This window comes from Vicugna pacos, chromosome 6 (assembly GCF_048564905.1).
Source record: "Vicugna pacos chromosome 6, VicPac4, whole genome shotgun sequence".
Lineage (NCBI taxonomy): Eukaryota > Metazoa > Chordata > Mammalia > Artiodactyla > Camelidae > Vicugna > Vicugna pacos.
The window spans coordinates 20,677,125-20,697,444 of NC_132992.1; the positions used below are offsets into that span (position 1 = coordinate 20,677,125).

The 20,320-nt window shown below is 34.9% G+C and overlaps 2 protein-coding genes across 3 annotated transcripts in view; one reads left to right on the forward strand and one right to left on the reverse strand.

Annotated features, from left to right (window-relative positions):
* GOLM2 (golgi membrane protein 2) overlaps nt 1-20,320 on the reverse strand; it is an 85,814-nt gene that overhangs the window by 44,434 nt on the left and 21,060 nt on the right. For both annotated transcript variants that reach the window (XM_072962567.1, XM_072962566.1), the window contains exons 2-6: nt 10,709-10,763; nt 5,950-6,052; nt 4,035-4,125; nt 428-572; nt 24-104 (exon numbers count right to left, since the gene is read on the reverse strand). In XM_072962567.1, the coding sequence (XP_072818668.1) occupies nt 24-104; nt 428-572; nt 4,035-4,125; nt 5,950-6,052; nt 10,709-10,763 (475 nt within the window). The remainder of the gene's footprint in view (nt 1-23; nt 105-427; nt 573-4,034; nt 4,126-5,949; nt 6,053-10,708; nt 10,764-20,320) is intronic.
* The window catches only part of FRMD5 (FERM domain containing 5), a 372,595-nt gene continuing 358,289 nt past the window's right edge, over nt 6,015-20,320 (forward strand). Inside the window, exon 1 of the mRNA XM_072962550.1 lies at nt 6,015-6,065. The gene's annotated coding sequence lies outside the window, so the exon portion shown is untranslated. The remainder of the gene's footprint in view (nt 6,066-20,320) is intronic.

Below are 20,320 nucleotides of genomic sequence, written 5' to 3' on the forward strand. Positions count from 1 at the left end.
ATACGCTAATAACTTTTACTTACCTGTCGGAAAATCTTCAACTTTTGCAAGGTCATTCTCTTCTATTCCAGGCATTCCTGCATCACCATCTCGTTTGATTTGTTCTGCCCAAGTAACAAAATATATAATTCTATATTTTCCTTAGCATAGATTGAAAATGTTTTGAAGGAATTTAACAATAAGTTTGTAAAGCAATAAGCTACACTGACTGAATATTTTTATAGTTTGCCCAAAGCAAACTATAAAAATAACTTACTCTAAAATAACTTACTATTTTTTCTTCTCTATTAAAGTTTCCAAATTTGAAATAATCGACACCTAATCATAACTGAACTAAAATCAAACACTACTCTTTATGACTGAAAATGTTCACTTCAAAATGAGAAGAAAAAGTCAGTATTGTATTAATACAAAATAATAGTAATACCTTTCCCATGTGGAATATGATTGCTTGAAGGTTCTTCATTCTTGCCGGCAGCATTCTCAGCTACGTTTGGAATGTTTTTAGGTCCTGCATGATTGTTTATACCCAATTCATTTCCATCTTTTGATTCAAACTTGTGGGCCTCTTGCTGTTAGATAAAGATTTGGTAACAGTAAATATTATTCAGTTCAAAATGTTAAACTACTGACACAACTATTAATTAAATATACTGAAACAGTTCATTTTTTCTTTTTTGAAACATACACCAAGGGTCCAAATTCCAACACTTGGATGTGTGGGATATAATGTTATTTTCTGTTCAGTTTTTATACCTGATATGAAGATAAAGAATAAGTTACATTTTTAAAGGTCTCTAAATATAATATATGGCCTAAAACGTTAGGAAGAGGTAATTCTCTTTGGCTAGGCTGAGGGAGTGATTCTGTGAGAAGACAGTCTTGCTGAGCACTGCAGGTTGCTGTGGAGGCCTAAAGTTGGGCATTGTCCTGGGTGTTATGGGCAACGTGGGTTCTGTATAGGTGTATGTTATAACTGAGCAGCACAGCAGACAGCAGTTGGTTAGCACACAGGTGCCCCCCTCAAGTGTGACAGATGGCTACTGACATTGTCAGGTTCACCCCAAGCATAAACAGCTAGGGTGGAAAACAGGCAAACTTCTTCCCAGGTGCACCGGCCACTCAAGCATAGGAAGCAATGGCAGAACAATACACAAGTCAATGCTCCCTGCAACCTGCTTCAACTAACCACATCACCTCCTTGGAAACCAGAATCCTCAGGTTTATGGTTAGGCCTGACTCAATTATGTGGGGGACAGTTTTCTCTTTTATATTGGTTGAGTTGCCTCAGTGGAAAATTGGGTGAGGCAAGGAGTCAAGTACACAAGCTAGGGTTGCCATATTAACATTTAATGCATACATGAATGTTTTGTCAACTCTAAAGCACTATGCAATGTAATCATTAGTAACACTGTAAAAAACAGTAGTACAGGAAATCTAGAAGAATAAGAGCCAAATTGTAAGAATTTGTCACAACAGAGAAGAAAGGGTATAGGTATTCCAGTGTACTTGGGAGATAAAATCAACAACAAAACATTTGCAACACGTTTCATAGTTTACAAATTGTTTTCAAATCTACCCTCTAGTAGAGATGACTGAACAGTTTTGGGAAAAACAAAATAAAACTGAGGCTTAAAGAAGTTAAGGAGCTTGTCCAAGATTACAGAGCTAGAGAACTGTGGAGAAGGGATTCAAACTTCAGACTTTTTCACTCCCACATTTTTTAGGAACTCAGTAAGCTATAGCCAATTCTGAGAGCTTAGTTGTTGATAAATGAAAGGATAAACTGAAATTTCTGAACATGTCAGCTATGAAGGCCAAAGGTGAGACAATCCATGAGGCACAACCTGAGCAGCCATCCTGCATCTCTGCACTTGCTATAATGCTACATCATAAGGATATTTCCATAGCACTCGATTGCTTTGTGATGTGGATAAAACAAACAATATTAAATAAAACTTAAAAGTCAAACTACTGGTCAAGAATACTTTTTCATTTATATAGTTAATAAAGATGTCCCTCTGATGCATTATTAATGGCAATACCTTTATGTGAATTGCTAGTATTAAATATTATTAATAAAATAAGATGGCTCTCTAAATGCAATGTTGGTGATTTGCTAAGGGGATCACCTAATTGTTTTTAAGTAAACATTTTATTCTGAAATAATTTAGATTTACAAAAAAGTAATCACCCCTCATCCGATTTCCCTTAATGTTAACATCTTACGTTAGCATAGTATGTTCGCAAAACTAGGTAACCAATATTAGTACATTATTAACTCAGCTCCAGACTTTAGATTTCACCACTTTTCCCATTAAGTCCTTTTTCTGTTCCAGGATCCAATCCAGGATACTACACTGCACTTAAGTCCTAAGGTCTTCTTAGTCTCCTCTGATCTATAAGTACTTCTCTTCCTTTGTAGCGTGAAAGCAGTAAACAAATGAATGTGGCTGTATTCTAATAAAATTGTATTTTTAGATACTAAAATGTGAATTTCTTATAATATTCCCATGTCATAAAATATTCTTTTGATTTTCAACCATTTTAAAAGGTAATAACCGTTCTTTGCTCATGAGCAGTATGGAAACAGACAGGTGGTTGGATTTAGCTTGCTGACCCCTTCCCCAGAGTGATTTCCAAGATAGGCATATGCTTGGTTTAAAAAAAAAAAATCCCTCAACACAACTTATGCTTGTTTCATAAAGGATACAATGGATTTGTTCCTGTGAAAAACAACTCAAATTTCACAGTTATAGTAGTTGAAGAACAGAGAATGAGGATGAGGAGTAGGATTAGGCAGCTAATCTGAAGAGTAAGGGCTAGTGCATCACCCTAGAAAGGAGAAGGTTCTCTTAAGCATCTCCATCCCTCCCCATCTTGATCAATTTAGGGCATGATAAGGGCAAAGAATTGGAGAGGATATTAGTTAATTAATAATATAAAAATAGCCTGGTATAAAAGAGCAGAAAGAGAGAACTACACTTTCCTGGAAAAAGGGAAAAGCTCATATATGTGATTCTTGGGAGAAGAGAAGAGAGCAAGTTCATCCTATTATTTATACACTGTAATAACACAGTTGCAACAGCAAGCCATTCCTCCCCTTCCTTTTGTGTTCTCCTATGCTCCTCTACCATTCACTGTCTCAATATACCTTCTGGGTGCCTTCAATGCCTCTATGCCACTATGGTGGCTCATTCAGGCCTGCCATCTTCCAGCAATCTATCCTCATATCTCCTCAAGGTAGACTACAGACAGGCAGCAGCTATTCTACCTTGTAGATTCAAAAAACGATGCCCTCAATATTATGCTGTAAACTAGTGAAATAGCTAAGAACAAAAGCCTGGTTTCACTAACTTCTAGTCTTGTAGGAGAGATGCTACCAAAGAGCAAGATAAATACTTTTTACTATTCAATCCCTCTTTACTTTAAATGGCGAGACCTTACTATACAAACCATAGCTAGTCAGATTAGATTACAGGGTGTAAAAAATGAACATGCTAATGACTCGTAAACTTCAGACAAATTCCCTCCGTTTCTAGCATGGCCTTCATAATGTATATAAACTGGAAACAAGTGAATTAACAAAAGAATTTGCCACTTCTCAAAAATGAATCAAAATAGTGGCTAGTGTTTCATTTCTGTGTTTTAAGAAAGGAATTCAGAATAACAAAGACTGATAATTAAGGGAAAAGTTTCTCAATTTTTTCCATTTCTCAAAAGCATAAAATAGGAAGTAATTGATTTTTCAGTAAAATGTTATACATTTACAAATTGAGAAATAAGCAGCAAAAATTATTTTTAAAAGTCAGATAAAAGACATTTAGCTCAAAATTAGTTTTAAGAGTTGAGGTTACATTTTTGCAAATGTCTAATTTATTCATCAGTAAAGCCACCGCATGGCATTTATTAGAACCAGATAGGGTAATATACTTAAAAATACAATGTTTTATGATAAAAATATAAATTGTAACTCCTAAATTATAAGATTTATAACAAGAACATATTTTGATTAAAGTATTTTTAAAATTTACCTTTTGTTCCTGCAAAAACTGGTCTGCTAACTTTTTAATATTTTCTTCATGCTGTACTCTTAATTCCTTGATCTGTTGTCCACACTGAAAACTAAATTACAAAGTCATTCTTTTAAGACTGCATCATCTTGGATTGATTCTTAAAGTTGTCTAGAAGTTGAAAATGTACATTTATAAAAATAAAGCATTCAGTTAGCAGGTGACTGGGTAGGGAAGGACAAAGAGCAGACATAAAAATAGCTCACAGTCAAAATTCTTAAGATATTTGAATCTTTAATAGAGGATAAAAACATTGATAAAGCTAATTAAAACAAATCAGAAAGATGAAAATTTATTTTTATATATTGTATTTATAAAGAAACAATTTTCAAAGCCAACTTCAATCACAGAAGAGAAAAACACTTCAGAAGAGAAAACTGAAACCAACATACAGTAATAGATAAGAAAAGCTAGAATTATGAGAGTTAAGGATTGGCAGCAGATGATTCATCAAATAGTTAGTACTTTAAACACAGTAATAAAATCCTAAACCATAAAAGCAAGAATGGAAGAAACTAGTAAATAAGACAGAATGGGGGGAAGGGGTATAGCTCAGTGGTAGAGTGCATGCTTAGCATGTGAGAGGTCCTGGGTTTAATCCCCAGTACCTCCACTAACAAAAAACAAACAAAAAATAGAAGGGGAAAAAAGAACAAAAAGACAGAATGGAGATAGCAAGAAAAAATGTAAAGGTACAAAATATTAAAAGACTGAATTTTCACTGGACAAGCAGTCAAAGGACACTAGTAGATCGTTCATGCAAAAATAAACAAATAATAAATATAAAGAAAAATGTTAACTTTCACCATTAAAAATGCAAATTAAACTTCCTGTATGTATATATAGTACTATCTTATTCCTATACTAGCAAAATTAAGTTAGAATCATAAAAGCCAATGTTGGTGGGGTTAATTAGTATGATCATTTTAGAAAGCAATCTTTTGTACATGTGATAAGAACAACAAAATCAATAAAACATTGTCTCAAAACTCTATATTTGAGAATATACACCAATGAAATAACAGGAGAAAATCCATCTCTCACAAATATTTTAATAACTGATAGTCCTAACAGTGAGAAAAGGAAAACTCCTACAATGGTCCAGCAATTGGGAGAGATTAAACAAGCTTTGGTACCTTAACATTGCTGGAATAATATATTACCACTAAGTATGCCAGTCTTTAATCCTAAAATATATGGAAAATTATTGAACACTGTTAGGTTAAAATACATATATGTAAGATAGATGCATATTGATAACCTACAAGAGTAAGAAGTCAGAAATGGTAATATGGTGAATCTTTCTAATTTTTGGTGTGCAGACCTGGAAAATACCTTTTACTGTAAAACTGATACGAGATATAATACAGCCTTTTAAAGAGTGATTGCTAGAAAGGCCCCTAAGAGGTTCCTTGACCTTATCACCAACAGAATGTAGAGGTATAAGCCAGGAGACTGAAATGCAGAGCAGGAGAAGCAACTGGCACTTAGTCCCTCAACTATTCCGGGGATGTACCCCAGTGCTGGCTTCATCTTCTGGATGACCCTTGAAAAGAACCACAGAATCTTCTTCAGTCTTTGCCATATCTAATTCAATAAAACTCAAGTCTTGCAAGATATTCTGTCTCACAATGAACTCTGCTACATGGGTAGATTCAATATGACTTCTAAGAGATATTTTCATGGCATTCAACATATCAAAATAAAAGAGAATGAACTTCAAAGAGGCATAGAAAGACAATAGAAAAGGAATTTTAAAAACCTAATAAAGTGAAAGAAGAGAAGAAAAACAGAAGCCAGAAAGGAAGAAATAAATTGTCTGAAAGTTGGACAAATATTCAAGATTCATAAATATTTATTGCATGTAGCGTCTTACCTCTCATATTCTAACCTCTTCACAAGGTACGTGTTGTTCTTCCTATAGTCTTGAAGCTGGTCTTCTTGTCGAAGAAACTCCTGACGAAGCTCAGCAAGTTGCTCTACCCACAGAAGGTAAGAATCAAAGGAATAAAGTTTAGTCACTTTAATGCTTCCTATTGAGAAAGTAGGGGTTTTTAAAAATTACAGGCAGTTCTCAATTTCTTTACTCATATCCTCGGGGGTTAAATTATTTTTTAAAATAAAATAATTAGTACCACATTTAATTTTAATTGCCTTTTATAACACATGCTTGGGCAATACAATTCATTTCTAGAACAAGATAGCCTAAGTGGCTTTCATATCTATCAGAAATATGAAAAAATTACGCGTCTTTCCACATTACGTAGACAGTATACTAAGTTGGGGAAATGGTACAAAAAGAACTACCTATTTCTTTAAACCTATCTGCTTTATAAAAGTTGGTGAAAAATCATATTTTTTAGATGTGTTGGCTATGGGTACAGAATTCAATTCAGTTTAAATCACATTTGATTCCCAGCTTAGGTACCAATCACTTTAGATTTCATTTCTAGTTCTGCTACTGAGGCTAGGTCTACAAATAACAAAATTCCATTTTAGAAGCTTATAAATTTCTGAACTAGAGCTAAAAGTTTCAGTTGTAATGAATAACATGAAATTCCAAGATGAGGAGAAAATTTTAAAATCCAGATACTTTTTTGTGAATATTTAATCCATAATCACTGCCCCCCCCGACACATTTTCTAGAGTTTATCCCTCTTCATCTAACCCTATAAATAAAAGAAATTCATCTGGAGAAGAGAAATGTCATTTTCTTAAATAGAATATTAAAAAATTAGCCAACAGCCTTAGCAGTTAAGCAAAAGTAGTAGCTAAGGAAATCTTAATTTTTATAAATGGGAACTGATGTCTATTCTATATAAACAACATCTGTTTATTAAGACTAAAGTGTAATAATACCTAGGGGGTAGGGAAATAGCTCAGTGGTAAAGCACCTGCTTAGCATGCACAAGGTCCTGGGTTCAATCCCCATGTACCTCCACTAAAAAAATAAATAAACCTAATTACCTCCCCCTCAAAACAAAAACAAAAATAAGACTAAAATATAATACCTAACCATAATGTACTAATATTATAGCTATAATATAACATCTATTTTTCATGGAAGGCTTACAGAATTAGTTTTATTACTTTAAAGGCACTCTAAAAATGCTTGTAAGTTTTTAAAAAGCAGATATAAATACATTTATAATATAAATATAATATGTAAAATAAAACAGAGTAGAATAAAAATATATTACAGTGCTATCAGTGATTATCTTCAATGGTAGGATTCTGAGCATATTTTTCCCCTACTTTCTAAATTTTATTGTGGAATCGTAACTATGGTAATGACAACAAATAAAAATTTTAAAGTCACATGAACATTGGCTAAAGTATATAAAGTTTAACAATATGTGTAATAACAGCTATTATACAGTATTAATAATTGAATATGAAAAGTAAATGATTTACATAAAATGTTTATAGTTATTAACTATGCTTGCATATTCAAGCTACATTTTTTGTTTATTATTACTTTTTATTTTGAGATATAACATTGTGTAAGTTTAAGGTATTGATTCAATTCACTTATATACTGTAAAATGATTACCACCATAACATTAGCTAACACCTCCATCATCTCACATAATTACCACTTTTTTGTGGTGAGAACATTTTACATCTACTCTGTAGCAATTTTCAAGTATATAATACAGTATTGTTAACTATAATCATCATGCTGTCTATTAGATCACCAAACCATTCATCTTATAACTAACAGGTCTGTACCCTTTGACCAATATTTCATTTTCCCCACACACCCCCAGCCCACCATTCTGTTCTCTTGTTTCTATGAATTTAGTCAAGCCACATTTTAAATTTCTCTTCTTACTCTATTAATTCTTCAATATATAAAAATAGTTGATTTCTGTAGTTTTTTTACTTATCACTCCTACCTTAGATAAAAGTAACAAATCTGAAGCCAAGTATCCCTGAACAACACATCCTCCCTGGACCCATCTACTAAGAAATAGACAGCTAGAAGGTAGCAGAAATCTGGCCTCAGTTATGGATGTTGATTGTATAGAGACAGATCCTGGCAGGAGGCAGTGACAAAAAGCCTTGGAGCTTACAGATAGTTAGCCAGTACCTTGAACCTGTGCTCAGGCAGGAAAGATTCTAGAACTGAAAAGTTACTACAACTAAAAAAAATTAAATTAAATCAGCACTACCTAGCAGCTGCTAGGGAAGGGACCTCAACTGACGATCTTTAGGACTCACTCGGGCTTCTTTTTTCCAACACAGTAAATTAACTGAAGCAGATAAATTTATCTTCAGCATGAACCTGAGGCTTAGTGTGATTTCAAGACTTAGGATGGCTTCCTCCACCTCCCCACAAAGCTTCTCACTAACAGTATTTGAAATAACTTTATCAAGAAATGAAGTTTTCATTTCTAAGTGGAGATAAAAGGCTAACATTCAACTGGCAAAACAAACAAACAAACATCAGTATAAGTGAGCTCTAGTCCACATAAAATACCAGATTCCAACCTATTTGAATACAAGGAAAGGATTACAAAGCAAGAAGCTCACTGGTTCTTTGAGTGGGTCAAAACAAAGACTTGAAATGGAAAAAGTAAACAGATCAGAAAGGAAAACTAAAGAAAAAATTTTCCTGTATCATAATTTCACTTTCAACTGATTGTCATGTGTTTTCTTTGTTTTGAACCCAAAGGTACTCTTTGTTTAGTGTGGCTGCTCCTGGTCACCACAGCGGGATTCTCAGATTAACTTAATGTAAGATCAGGTCCAAAGTTTGATTGTGCAGGGTATTCCAATTCTGACAATAAAACCAGGGTATGCTATAGAAAGGCATGGCCATACTCCCTCAATTTAAATCAAAAGATACCTCTAATCAAAAGATTAGAGATATGGTTAAGAAAGGGATTGCCTAGGATGAGCTTTTAAAGGAAAACAAAAATTTAAAAAAACCCCAAAAACCTTACTTCTGGAAAATTTTGATTTCAAATTTTCTTTCAGTAGTACGTAAAAATAAGGTGAGCTCTCAAAATAAATCAATGTATACTAGAATGTTAATTTACTTTCTCAGGCATTAAAAACCAACTCCCAATCCTTTTATTTTCAAGAAAATATTAACTACCATAAGGATTTTTTTTTAGAAACTTGATGTGTAGTAATTCCTTTGTATCAGATATTAATTTCAATGAAAAGAGCTAAATATGGATTTTACAATTTGTCAAGAAGTTTGTTTCAGCAGAAATAGTTCCCAAGATGCCAAAGTCATATTAATGAAATTCAATCTCAAGAGTCCAAGCTTCAGTAGCTGCACTAAACCCAAAAGTTGCAGTTATGAGTTCAAATCAAAGCCTTTCTCTCTGCAGAAGAGTATCATATAAAATTTCAAAACATCTCAAGATCTACTTCAATACATATAGTACAATGAAGATTTTTACTCAGTATACAGGTTGTCATTTTCTATGAGACATACTAGCAAAAGCCATAGGATTTCTTATTCAACTGATCTATTACTATTTAATAAGAAATATACTTTGATGACAAGCAGAAACATCTGTAAAAATTGCAAGTTGAAAGCGGCACTGATAGTGAGCCATCTTCTGTATCATCCAGCACTCGCCTGTGAGTCAAAAAGAGTAGACTATGGACACAAATGCAACAAAAACAAATGTGGCCACCCAGGAACAAAATTTCTAACAGCAAATCAAAGCTGTATTAAATCAATGATAGTAAAAAATTAGTAATTGCTATTTTGGGATTATAACACACAAATAATACTTCCTAATGGTTTTACTAGGTAAGGAACAAAACTTAAATTACAAAGTCAGCTTAGGTTGGCTTCTTCAAGAGGATATTAAAAATACATTACCTAATTCTATCTAGAGAGGTTCAAAATGGTTATAAAGATACATTTTTGAAATAAGAGAGCATGTGTTACCCACATATATAAACTTTGAGCCACTACATGCAAAGTTTTAAAATATATAATATCATAACCAAAGAGTGTGAGGGAGAAGAGTGGTCCTCAGACCCCAAACTCCAAAGGTGTGAAGTAATGTAAGCAGAGCACAAAGCTTGTTCTCCTGACCTATTTTTCATAAAATCTTTAGTCATCTCCTGTCTCTTCATCTAAGTGAAAAAAAATTACCTGTCTATCTATCTAATCATCTATCTCCAGGTTTCTTCCTGGTTTCTTTTTGTTCTAGGTTTCTTTGTTCCCAGGGTATCTGAAATGTTAAGCTTGGATGACCTGTCCAAAGCATCCCTAGACCGGAATGGAATATTTTAGCAGACTGGACATAGTACAGAGGGGTCATCCCTTACCTTTTCCCTAGAAATTTGATGGTCTCCAAAGCTACACCTCAGTTTTCTTTGAGGAATCTTTTAACATTTCATTGCATGAACTCTGTCTACAGCACAAGATTAAAATGTGGATCTCAAATTTTAACTTGCATTTATTACATATGAAGCAACATAAAAATTTTTGATTATATCTTAAGATAAAAGGATAAACGTTTTGCCATCAGAGGAGCTGTGTTCAAAAGTTCTATTCCATTTAGCTGTCTAACTTGAGGATTCCTTAATTCTTGAGGATTTTAGTGACCTTTACCTTTAATCTGTAATTAAATTTCTTTAAATTAAATTAAATTCCTTACCCTTTAAATGATGTATGTCTGCCATCTGATATGATATGTTGCTCTGTAGCTTAACCTGAAAAAAAAAAGTTTTCATTTTACTAAAGAACATGTAATTTTACTCCTATTCACTTTGAGCTCGATCATAAATAGAAAAGAAAAATCCTTAAGTTATGTATACCACACCACTTTCCAAAAAGAGTTAGAGCTACATTCTGATGTTTTAATACTCATTTTAAATCTGCAAAAGAATATTCATTTTGTATTATATATAGTATAACAATTTTCAAAGGTTTTGAAGTTTGAGTTGAATATTGCTTAATGGTATGTTTTATCAAAATCTTACCAGAGGATTTTTAACTCTATATTAAGAAAAAAATGGTTTGAATCAATTAACGTCAAATCAAAAGTAACTGTTTACCAAGCTCCCACAAGATGACAAATACTGTACAGGATTCACTGCTGTAGTCACTGTCCTCTAGGAGCAGTATACAAGAACCCCAGGACTTTAAAAGTGTACCAAAATATGACTCAAATTAAGGCTTACCACTTAATTTAATAATTAAAACAAAGCCTTGGATAGCCAGGAAGTCATACACAAAGAACTACTGTGTCTCATTTCTTGCTTAAACAATTTTCACCTAATTGTAAAATACAGCTAAAATATCACTACAAACAGGTTCTTTTGTCAACCTCAAGAGTAACTTTACTTTGAAAGGCTTAGATTGATTCATATTTATCAGAAACAGCACCATGAGTGGTGAAATGGTTATGCTAAATACCACCTCAAGCTCTAAAGAAAAAAAATTAAACTTTATATTTTGAAATAATTATAGATTCATAGGAAATTGCAAAGATAGCACAGAGAAGTCCCAGGTACCCTTCAGACAATTTCCCCCAGTAGGTACATCTTATGTAACTACACAACACCATCAAAGCCAAGAAACTGACATTGGTATAATGTGTATTGCAGTTCTATGTTATTTTATCATATGTATAGGTTCATGTAACCACCATCGAAATCAAGATATAGAACTATTCTATCATTACAAATATCTCCCTCAGGCTGTCCTTTATAGTCAAATCTATCCTCCTTCCCCACTATTCCCGATCCTGGTAATCACTAATTTGTCCTCCATTCTGCAATTTTGTCATTTCAAGAATATTATATAAATAAAATTATATCGTATATGACCTTTTGAGATTTTTTAATCAGCATAATGTATAGTTGCATGTATCAATATTTCACTTTTTAAATTGTTGAGTAGTATTCTGTGATAAGAATGTACTGTACTTTATTTAAGCATTCAACTACTGTGGAACATTTAGTGTTTGGCTATCACAAATACAGCTACTATGAAAAACTGTATACAGATTTTTACATAAATATTAGTTTTTATTTCTGTGGGATAAATGCCTAGGAGTGAGACTGCTGGGTTGTATGGTAAGCCTATGTTTAGTTTTTTAAGTAACTACCTGGCTATTTTCCAGAGTGTGCATGACATTTTCAATTATGTTTTAAGAACTTACTGTGTCAAAGTACTGAATAGTAGAGTATAAAATAATTAGAAAACATGAGAGCAGTCTCAAAGAATCAGTAGGCAAGGTAGTATCAAACGTAGTATAATAACTAGGAATTCAGAGATAATTCTTATGGTATGATCAGGGAAAGTTTCATGGAAGGGATTTTATCTGAATTAGGCATTGAAGGCTAAGCAAAACTTCAAATAGGTAGAAAAGGGCATTTCAGATAGAGGAGGTGGCATAAGAAAAGGCACAGAGGCAAGAAAGCATGAGAAATATGATGACCTCACCAAAGTACTATTCAGCTAATGCATATGATACAGGGGAAATAATAGCAAAGAAAAGGATGGGGTAAAAAAGGCTATGGAGGGCACTTGAGCCCCAGGTGGAGTCTATTCTTCAATCTGAGAGCCAGAGACCTTCAAATATCAAATGAAAGTTTATCCATAAACAAATAACTAATGAAAGCAGATCTTCTCTAGCTGAAGCAGAAGTGGGAGTGTAGGGGGTCCCTCCTCCTTTTCCCCTAGAGTCCTGGAGGCTTCAAATAATGAAGCTTAAAATATAATGTTGATATTCAGGTGTAAAAAGGAATTAGACAGTGGTATATGGATGAGCCTTGAAAATATTATATATGATTAGTGAAAGAAGCCAGTCACAAAAAGACAAATATTATGATTCCACTAATATGAAGTGTCCAGTTTAGGCAAATCCATAGAGACAGAAAGTAATTAGTGGTTGCCAGGGGCTGAAGGTAGGAAGAATGAAGATTGACTAATTATTAATAGGCACAGGGTTTCTTTTGGGGGGTGATAAAAATGTTCTGGAATTAAACAGGGAGATGGTTTCACAACATCATGAATATACTAAAAACCACTGAATCTCATACTTTAAAAGGGCAAATTTTATGGTTTAGCAATTATATCCATTTTTAATGCAAAAAGAAAAATAAAAATGCTGAGGGTACCAGGGGGCACCATACAGAAAAATGGAGATAAAATAATGGACAGACACTAGGCACTCAAGTATATTATTTAGGAGAAGCAGTCATGTTAATAGGCAATTATAATATAGTAAAATAAATGCTGTTATTGGGTTCTACAGACATGATGGGAGAACTTAGTAGAAGCATTTAAATCCATCTTTGAGGGAATGAGAGGAGGTTTCTGGAGATGATGATAGCTGAAGTAAGTCCAGTAGGAAGAGCAGAGGTTACCAGGTAGAAGTAGGGAGTGGGTAAGGAAACGTGTCAAAACTTAGAAGTGAAAAACACTGCACATCCCAGAAACTGCAAGCAGTTCTAAGCAGATGGAACAGAGTCAGGGGTAAATGGTAAGAAATGGGTCTAGAAAGGTAAGCAAGATGGGGAGGGTATAGCTCAGTGGTAGAGTGTGTGCTCAGCATGCACAAGGTCCTAGGTTCAATCTCCAGTACCTCCATTAATAAACAAATAAATAAACCTAATTGTGCCCCACCCCCCAAACCAACTAACCAACAAAAAAGAATTCCTAAAAAAAAAAAAAAAGTTAAGCAAAGTCCACATTACGAAGAGTCTTGCCAGGAGTGCAGATATATTCCACTGGCTATGGTCAACCTTTAAAGGACTGCAACAACGTAGTGAAATCCAATTTGTATTTTAAAAAGGCAACCTGGCTTTACTGTGATGAGTGGAGTGGGCCAGAGGGAAGTGACTAGAGAGAGAGACCAGGTAGGAGAGTGGGGGACTACTGTTGTTTTTCAGGTGAGAGAAAATATTGGTTTAAGCCAGAGGCGGGCAATCTATGGACTGTGAGCCAAATCTGGCCTGTTGCCTGTTTTTGTATGGATGGCAAACTAAGGATGGTTTTTACATTTTTAAATGGTTGGAAAGAAAAGCCAAAAGAATATTTCATTAATTGTATGAAATTCAAATTTCAGTGTCTACAAATAAAGTTCTATAGGAAACAGCTGTACCCATTCATTTCCATATTGTCTATGGTTGCTTTGGGACTACAGTGATCATGATATGGCCTGCAGAGCCTGAAGTATTTACTATCTGGCCCTTTCTAGAAAGTTTGCCAACCTCTGGTCTAAACACAGAGAACAGAACAGAATGAGAATGAGAGATAACAGAATGAGAACAGAGAGATAAGTATATGTAATAGATATTAAAGGGGAAAAATGAATACTTACTAATTGATTAGATACAGGAGTAAAAGAAGAAACATTAAGGATGATTTTACATTTCTAAAGTAGGAGGACGAGATGAGTAAGACTGCATAATAGGGAAACACCAACAGCTATGTGATCTACTGACCACTGAGAACTGCTCTCTAACTTCTAATTAGCCTATGTCTATTTTCTTTCCCACTCCCTTTACAGTAGTTCCTCCAATCTGTGGTTTCACTTTCTGTGGTTTCCAGTACCAGCAGTCAACCGTGGTCTGAAAATTCCAGAAATAATTCACAAGTTTTAAATTGTGTACTGTAATAAGTAATGTGATGAAATCTGGGGCAACTCATTCCATCCTCCCTGGGGTCCCTAACCATCAACATCATCTGCTCCTAACATCCAACCACTGATAGCACCGTGGCTCAATGATCCAAGAGCACCCTAAGCAGGTGATCCTCCTTCTAACCTATCACCAGAATGTCAACAGTAGCCTAATGCTACGTCACAATGTCAACGTCATTCACCTCACTACACAAGCATTTTATCATCTCACATCATCAGAAGGATAAGTATAGAAAAGATATTCTGAGAAAGAGAGACTGTATTCATATAACCTTTATTATAGTATATTGTAATTGTTCTATTTTATTATTAGTTACTGTTGTTCATCTGTCACTGTGCCTAATTTATAAATTAAACTTTACCATAGGTATGCATGTATGTAAAAGACATAGTATATAGGGTTTAGTGCTATCCGTGGATCATGTGTACACTGGGGGTCTTGGAATGGATCACCTGTGGATAGTGGAGATTACTGTATTTTCACAATCCAATTTCTTTTTGCATTTTTTTGCCCCTCCAAAGAACATAGCCAGCCTTTATTCCTACTTTCAACAAGTTTGCATTACTTTGTTTTTTTTATCCATTTTTATGATGCTATTCTAGCTTCTCTGTACTCTTTTATTTTAAACTTGCTTTTGAAACTGCTAGAGAGATGCTATTCTTGAATTCCAGGCAATGAGTGGCCTCAGCTTCCCTGGACTGTCTCTTTTATATCCTTACACTCTAAAAAAAAATTTTTTTTAATGGAGGAGGGGAAATTCAATCTATAGACTACAATAGTAGTAAAGGATATTATGGGTGGTACTGCTTTATTCTTATCACTATTTTTCTCTTCAATCTTTATTGAGAATGAAGACGGTGATCCCCGTGACTTATATATAAAGTCCTCACATTTCAAAAGCTGCTCTGGAACAATGTATTTTAATTGGTATTAAAGAGAAAATCATAGTTTGTCTAAATAAAAGCCCTTCTTAATCTAAGTAGAATGAATTTATTTCCCACCTCATTCCTTTGCCATGTAAGGATTTTTCAGTTAGCTTCTCAGGCCCCCTGTATGGCATATTGTTCCCTTGGTATCTCATGTCCACTATTAATCTCTGTCAACATTTCCAGCAGGATTCTCACAAAAATCTTACATTCAGTGGTGAGTACTATCAGCAGGTACCAGTTCCCTATTTCTCTTACTTCCTATTAACACTAGTTTGACTGTGCTAGTTATCTTACCTTCCATATGCCTTTGAACAGAGGTGCCATGGATTCGCTCAAAGATCTTACAGAGCCAAGCTGGTAGACCATTAAACCAAGAAGTTCTTTTCCTTCTACAGTAATTTTATTATGTTGCTCACTTTTAGAATCTAGATGTCTGCTACAAAATTATCTGTTCATCTTTTTGACACTGTAAAATTACAGGCATCTGATACCTCTTCTTTCCACATACACAACCCAACCTCCAAATTTCTTATCTAGCTCCTAAAATGATTTGACAAAGAATTCTTCTAGCTTTCAATCTTATTCTTCTAAGGAAATCTGAATGTTTTTACCTACCAATACTCTTTTGTATTCTCGTAAAATCTAAGAATGTAAAGCAATGACTTCATTTTGGCTTTAATCTTATGTTTCCACCATCTTGGATCTGTGTATAAAGGCTTCTCCAATTTGGTTTCTGATTTTCAATGTTTGTTTCAATTTCTTCAATTTGTTTTTCTTTACTTTTATGTTTTTCATTAATCATTTCTGCACATAGATCTCTTTAATTCTTTAACCTCCTTGGCTTTGACCCTTCCTCTGAGAGCCTTCACTTCTTTTAATACTTCTACCACCCCCTCACCTTCAAAAGGGAGCTGATTCTTCCTCCTCATAGATTTAATTTCCTTGTGTTCTAACAGGAACTTGCTTATTTTCTAAATGATTCTACCAAAACTTCCCAGTTGTTGAGAAATTAATTTGAGTTCTTACTATTGTATGATTGGAAAAAAGATTATTTCACTTTGCTACACAAACTCTCTGTTGAACTGGTAGTGGTATAGCCATACAGTTGGCAATGCTATACAAATAAAATGCTACAGGCAATACTGGCTACAGGAATACAAATGGCCCTCTGTATCCACCATTTTATACAAGGGGCCTGAGCATCCATCTCTGCACAGCGGCTCCTGGAACCAATCTCTTCAGATACTGAGGGATGACTATACCTTCTTTTTTACCCTAAATATATTCCAGACAGGCATAACAGTATATAAATTCTAAGAAGTATTATTTAATCCTTGTTTTATAAAAGGATTCTCACTGTCTGGCTTCTTAGGTCCCTTTTTGCTTACTTTCAGACTTTTCCCATAATATCCTTATTTGCAGTATTCAAGAAAGACAACAAATAATAATTTTCTCTTTCATATTTATTTGGGGATGAGAGATAGATGTGTGTAGACAGACAGACAGACACACATACATTCAGAAACACAGCCCTGTTCCTTTGCCTATTTTATATCTGTGGTCAGATAGACTCCAACCCAGATTCCAATATATCCTTCAAAAATCTACAGTGCTCAAAATGCCTTGCCCAGCTCCAGAGTCTACTGTGGAAAGCCTCATGTTAAATCCTTTCAAAAACAAACCATTCTTTCATCATATGCAGTTCTATTTCCAAAAAGAATGTCACTTTTTCTCTTCTACCCTCAAGGTTCATCGGAAACGAGAATTCCATGAGAACCGAAACTTCTCTCATTCATTCCTGTGTGTCTAGCATTTGGTATACTGCCTGGCTCAATAAACACTCAGTAAGTGTTTGCTGGATGACTCCTTAGAAGTTTATGCTCCATATTCTTTGTACTACGTACTCTCCTACCTTAAGTTGTACTTCATCCCTATTTATAATTTGAATCATCCTTCAATACTTCTGAATTTCTTCATTTATTTCCCTTTGTTATCAACTTCATTGCCCTAGTTAGGCTTTACTTGACCTCTTCCCTTCCTTAATACCGTTTCTCTGGGATTTGGAGTCTATCTATAATGGGCTGATTATCTGTGCTCTCTTTGGCTCTTTCCATGTTAATTGCTTAAAATGTATTTACTATCCTTCCTGAGACCTCTTCTTTTTTTTTTTTTCCTTCTTCTGAGGCATATGTTCTTATCTCTTTTTTTTTTTCAGTAAGAATCATCTTCTCCTGATATTTTTCTGTAGCACCTCTTGCTCATCCCCAGCTAATTCATCTATTTTCCTCTAATCTTTCTCCCTCTAGTACCTAAAACTTAATCTTTATATTTCCACCACCTCTTTCTGAAGCTCTTTAAGCCATCCTACATGGCTACTCTGAATTAATTTTGGCAGCTATTACCAGCTCAGTTGCTCTGCTTTTCTTTTCATTCTGGGACCTTGAAAATGGCTCAGCTGAGCATGCTTCACTTTCATTATGACCTGTTCTAGGGCTGTCAGCACAAGTATGACCATTGATCCCAAAGGTTATATACAATTGGCTTTTTACAGATGTCATTTCTGGCACACCAGAAACATTTCCTGACTACATCTCATACTCAGATGATTTCTAGAGACAGTTCTATATTCTGTAACATAACTGCCAAACATGGCTGATGCACAAAATCACCTGGAGAGCTTTAAGAAATATGTATTCTTGCTTCCCCGACACCACTTGTCTGGGGATGGGCCCAATACTTTTTTTTAAAGCTAAAGGGATTCTGATAAGCAGCCGTGTTTGGCAATTACTCATCTATAGTACATCTTTGGCTGGCACCTATACCAGTTGGATCAAAATGGAATATCAATAATAATAACTAAGTATTAAATGTTTATTTTGTGCCAGGTCTTGTGCTGAGTGCTGTACCAGAACTACTGCATTCAGTCCTCACAACCTCCCTGTGAGGTGGGCTCTCCGTTTCACAGATGAGAAACTGTGCTCTACATCATATGCCTATAATAAATTCTGGATATTCACCCAAGTAGTCCCAGACCAGAGTCTGTGGTCAGGACCACTGTACATACACTCGATCAGTAGTCAGTAGGTGACTAACCTTTTATTCTTACTACTCATATATTGCATACAGTTAACATTCCAAACACATCTGCAACTTTCACTTGATCTGTTAAAGAATCAGTCTCTCTTGAAGAAAGTTTCGGTTTAATCTATACTCAGCTACATTTTTAAAGAGAATTAGCAAGGCCTTTGGTATCGGTTGGCTATAATGAATCACTACAAAGTTTTTTTTATTCACTCTTTCATTTTTATTGGATAAGTCATTTAATAAAGCATTTATTGAATATCCACTATGTGCAGGCCTTGGGATACAAAGTATTTGGTTTTGGTCTGTTAAGAAGAATCACAAAGAATCACTAAAGTTTGTTTTTGTCATTCATTCTCTCAGCCAGTCATAAGGAAAACATTTATCGAACACCTATGAAGTGAAAGACACTGTTGTAGAAGGCCTAGAAATACAACAATATACAAGAAACAGGAGAGAGGTCTGGATAAAAGATACACATTTTGGAGTCATCAGCCTAAATGAAGTTTTCTGAGTGAGTATGATTGCTTAGGAAGAGAGTAGGATGAGAAGAGGATCTCAGACAGAAAACTATGAACCATAACACTTAATGATGAACAGAAGTAAAGCGAGTAAAGAACATTAAGAATTGAGAGAAAAAAAACAGGAGAGTCTAGTCTCAAGGAAGCCAAGAGCACAGTGCTAGGTAGAAAGATGCTGAGATACTAGGAACAGGAAGAGAAAATGCAGATGTGAACAAAGACAATTTTCTGTTCAAGAGAAGCTGAGCTAACAGGATCTGCTAAGCTGGACGTAGGGGTGAGAAAGAAGGAGTCAAAAACGACTCCAAAGTGTCTGGCTTGAGAAAATGAAAGGAAGGAGTTGCCATTAACTGAGAATTGGGGAAGACTGAGTAGAAGTTCTGGGGTAGGGGTAGGAGGAGGGGTTTGGCTTAAGTCCAAAACCATACTTGCCATCCAAGAGGAAATGATGTGTAAGGAGTTGAGTATCAAGCCTAGAACTCAAGGGGACAGTCTGGACAAGAGATATAAATTTGGAAATCAACAGTTCATAGGTGATATTTAAAGAGGTGTCAGAAGGAGCTCTCCAAAGGACTGAGTGTAGATGAAGAAGAGGTCGGAGGACTAAGCCTTGGAGCATTCTGTTTGAGTAGGAACCAGAAAAGGAGAACGAGAAGGAATGGCTAGTGAGGCAGAAGGAAAGCTAGATTTCCTGAACGAAGAACATGTTTCGAGGAGGAGAGGGAGGCAGTAATCAACTTATCAAATGCTGCTCACAGGTGAAGTAAGAGGATGACTGAGAATTAACAAGCAGATTTAGTAACCCTGAAATTACTGGTATGTTGCAAACGATACTGGTGGTGTGGCAGCGGCAAAAGCCTGATTAGAGTGGATTTAAGAGGAATGCATTTAAGCTGTTCCCAGCTAGGCTACCAGAGGAATTTACTTTCAACAATAATCCTTCTACTTAGCAGAAGGCCAAAATTGGGTTTCAGCTCACTTTCCGTGAAAGTTACCTCAACTGATCATACTCATTACTTTCAAATAAAAAATTTGATGGCAGTATCAGTCCTTGGTCTTCTGACACTCATTTTTCCAGAAATAA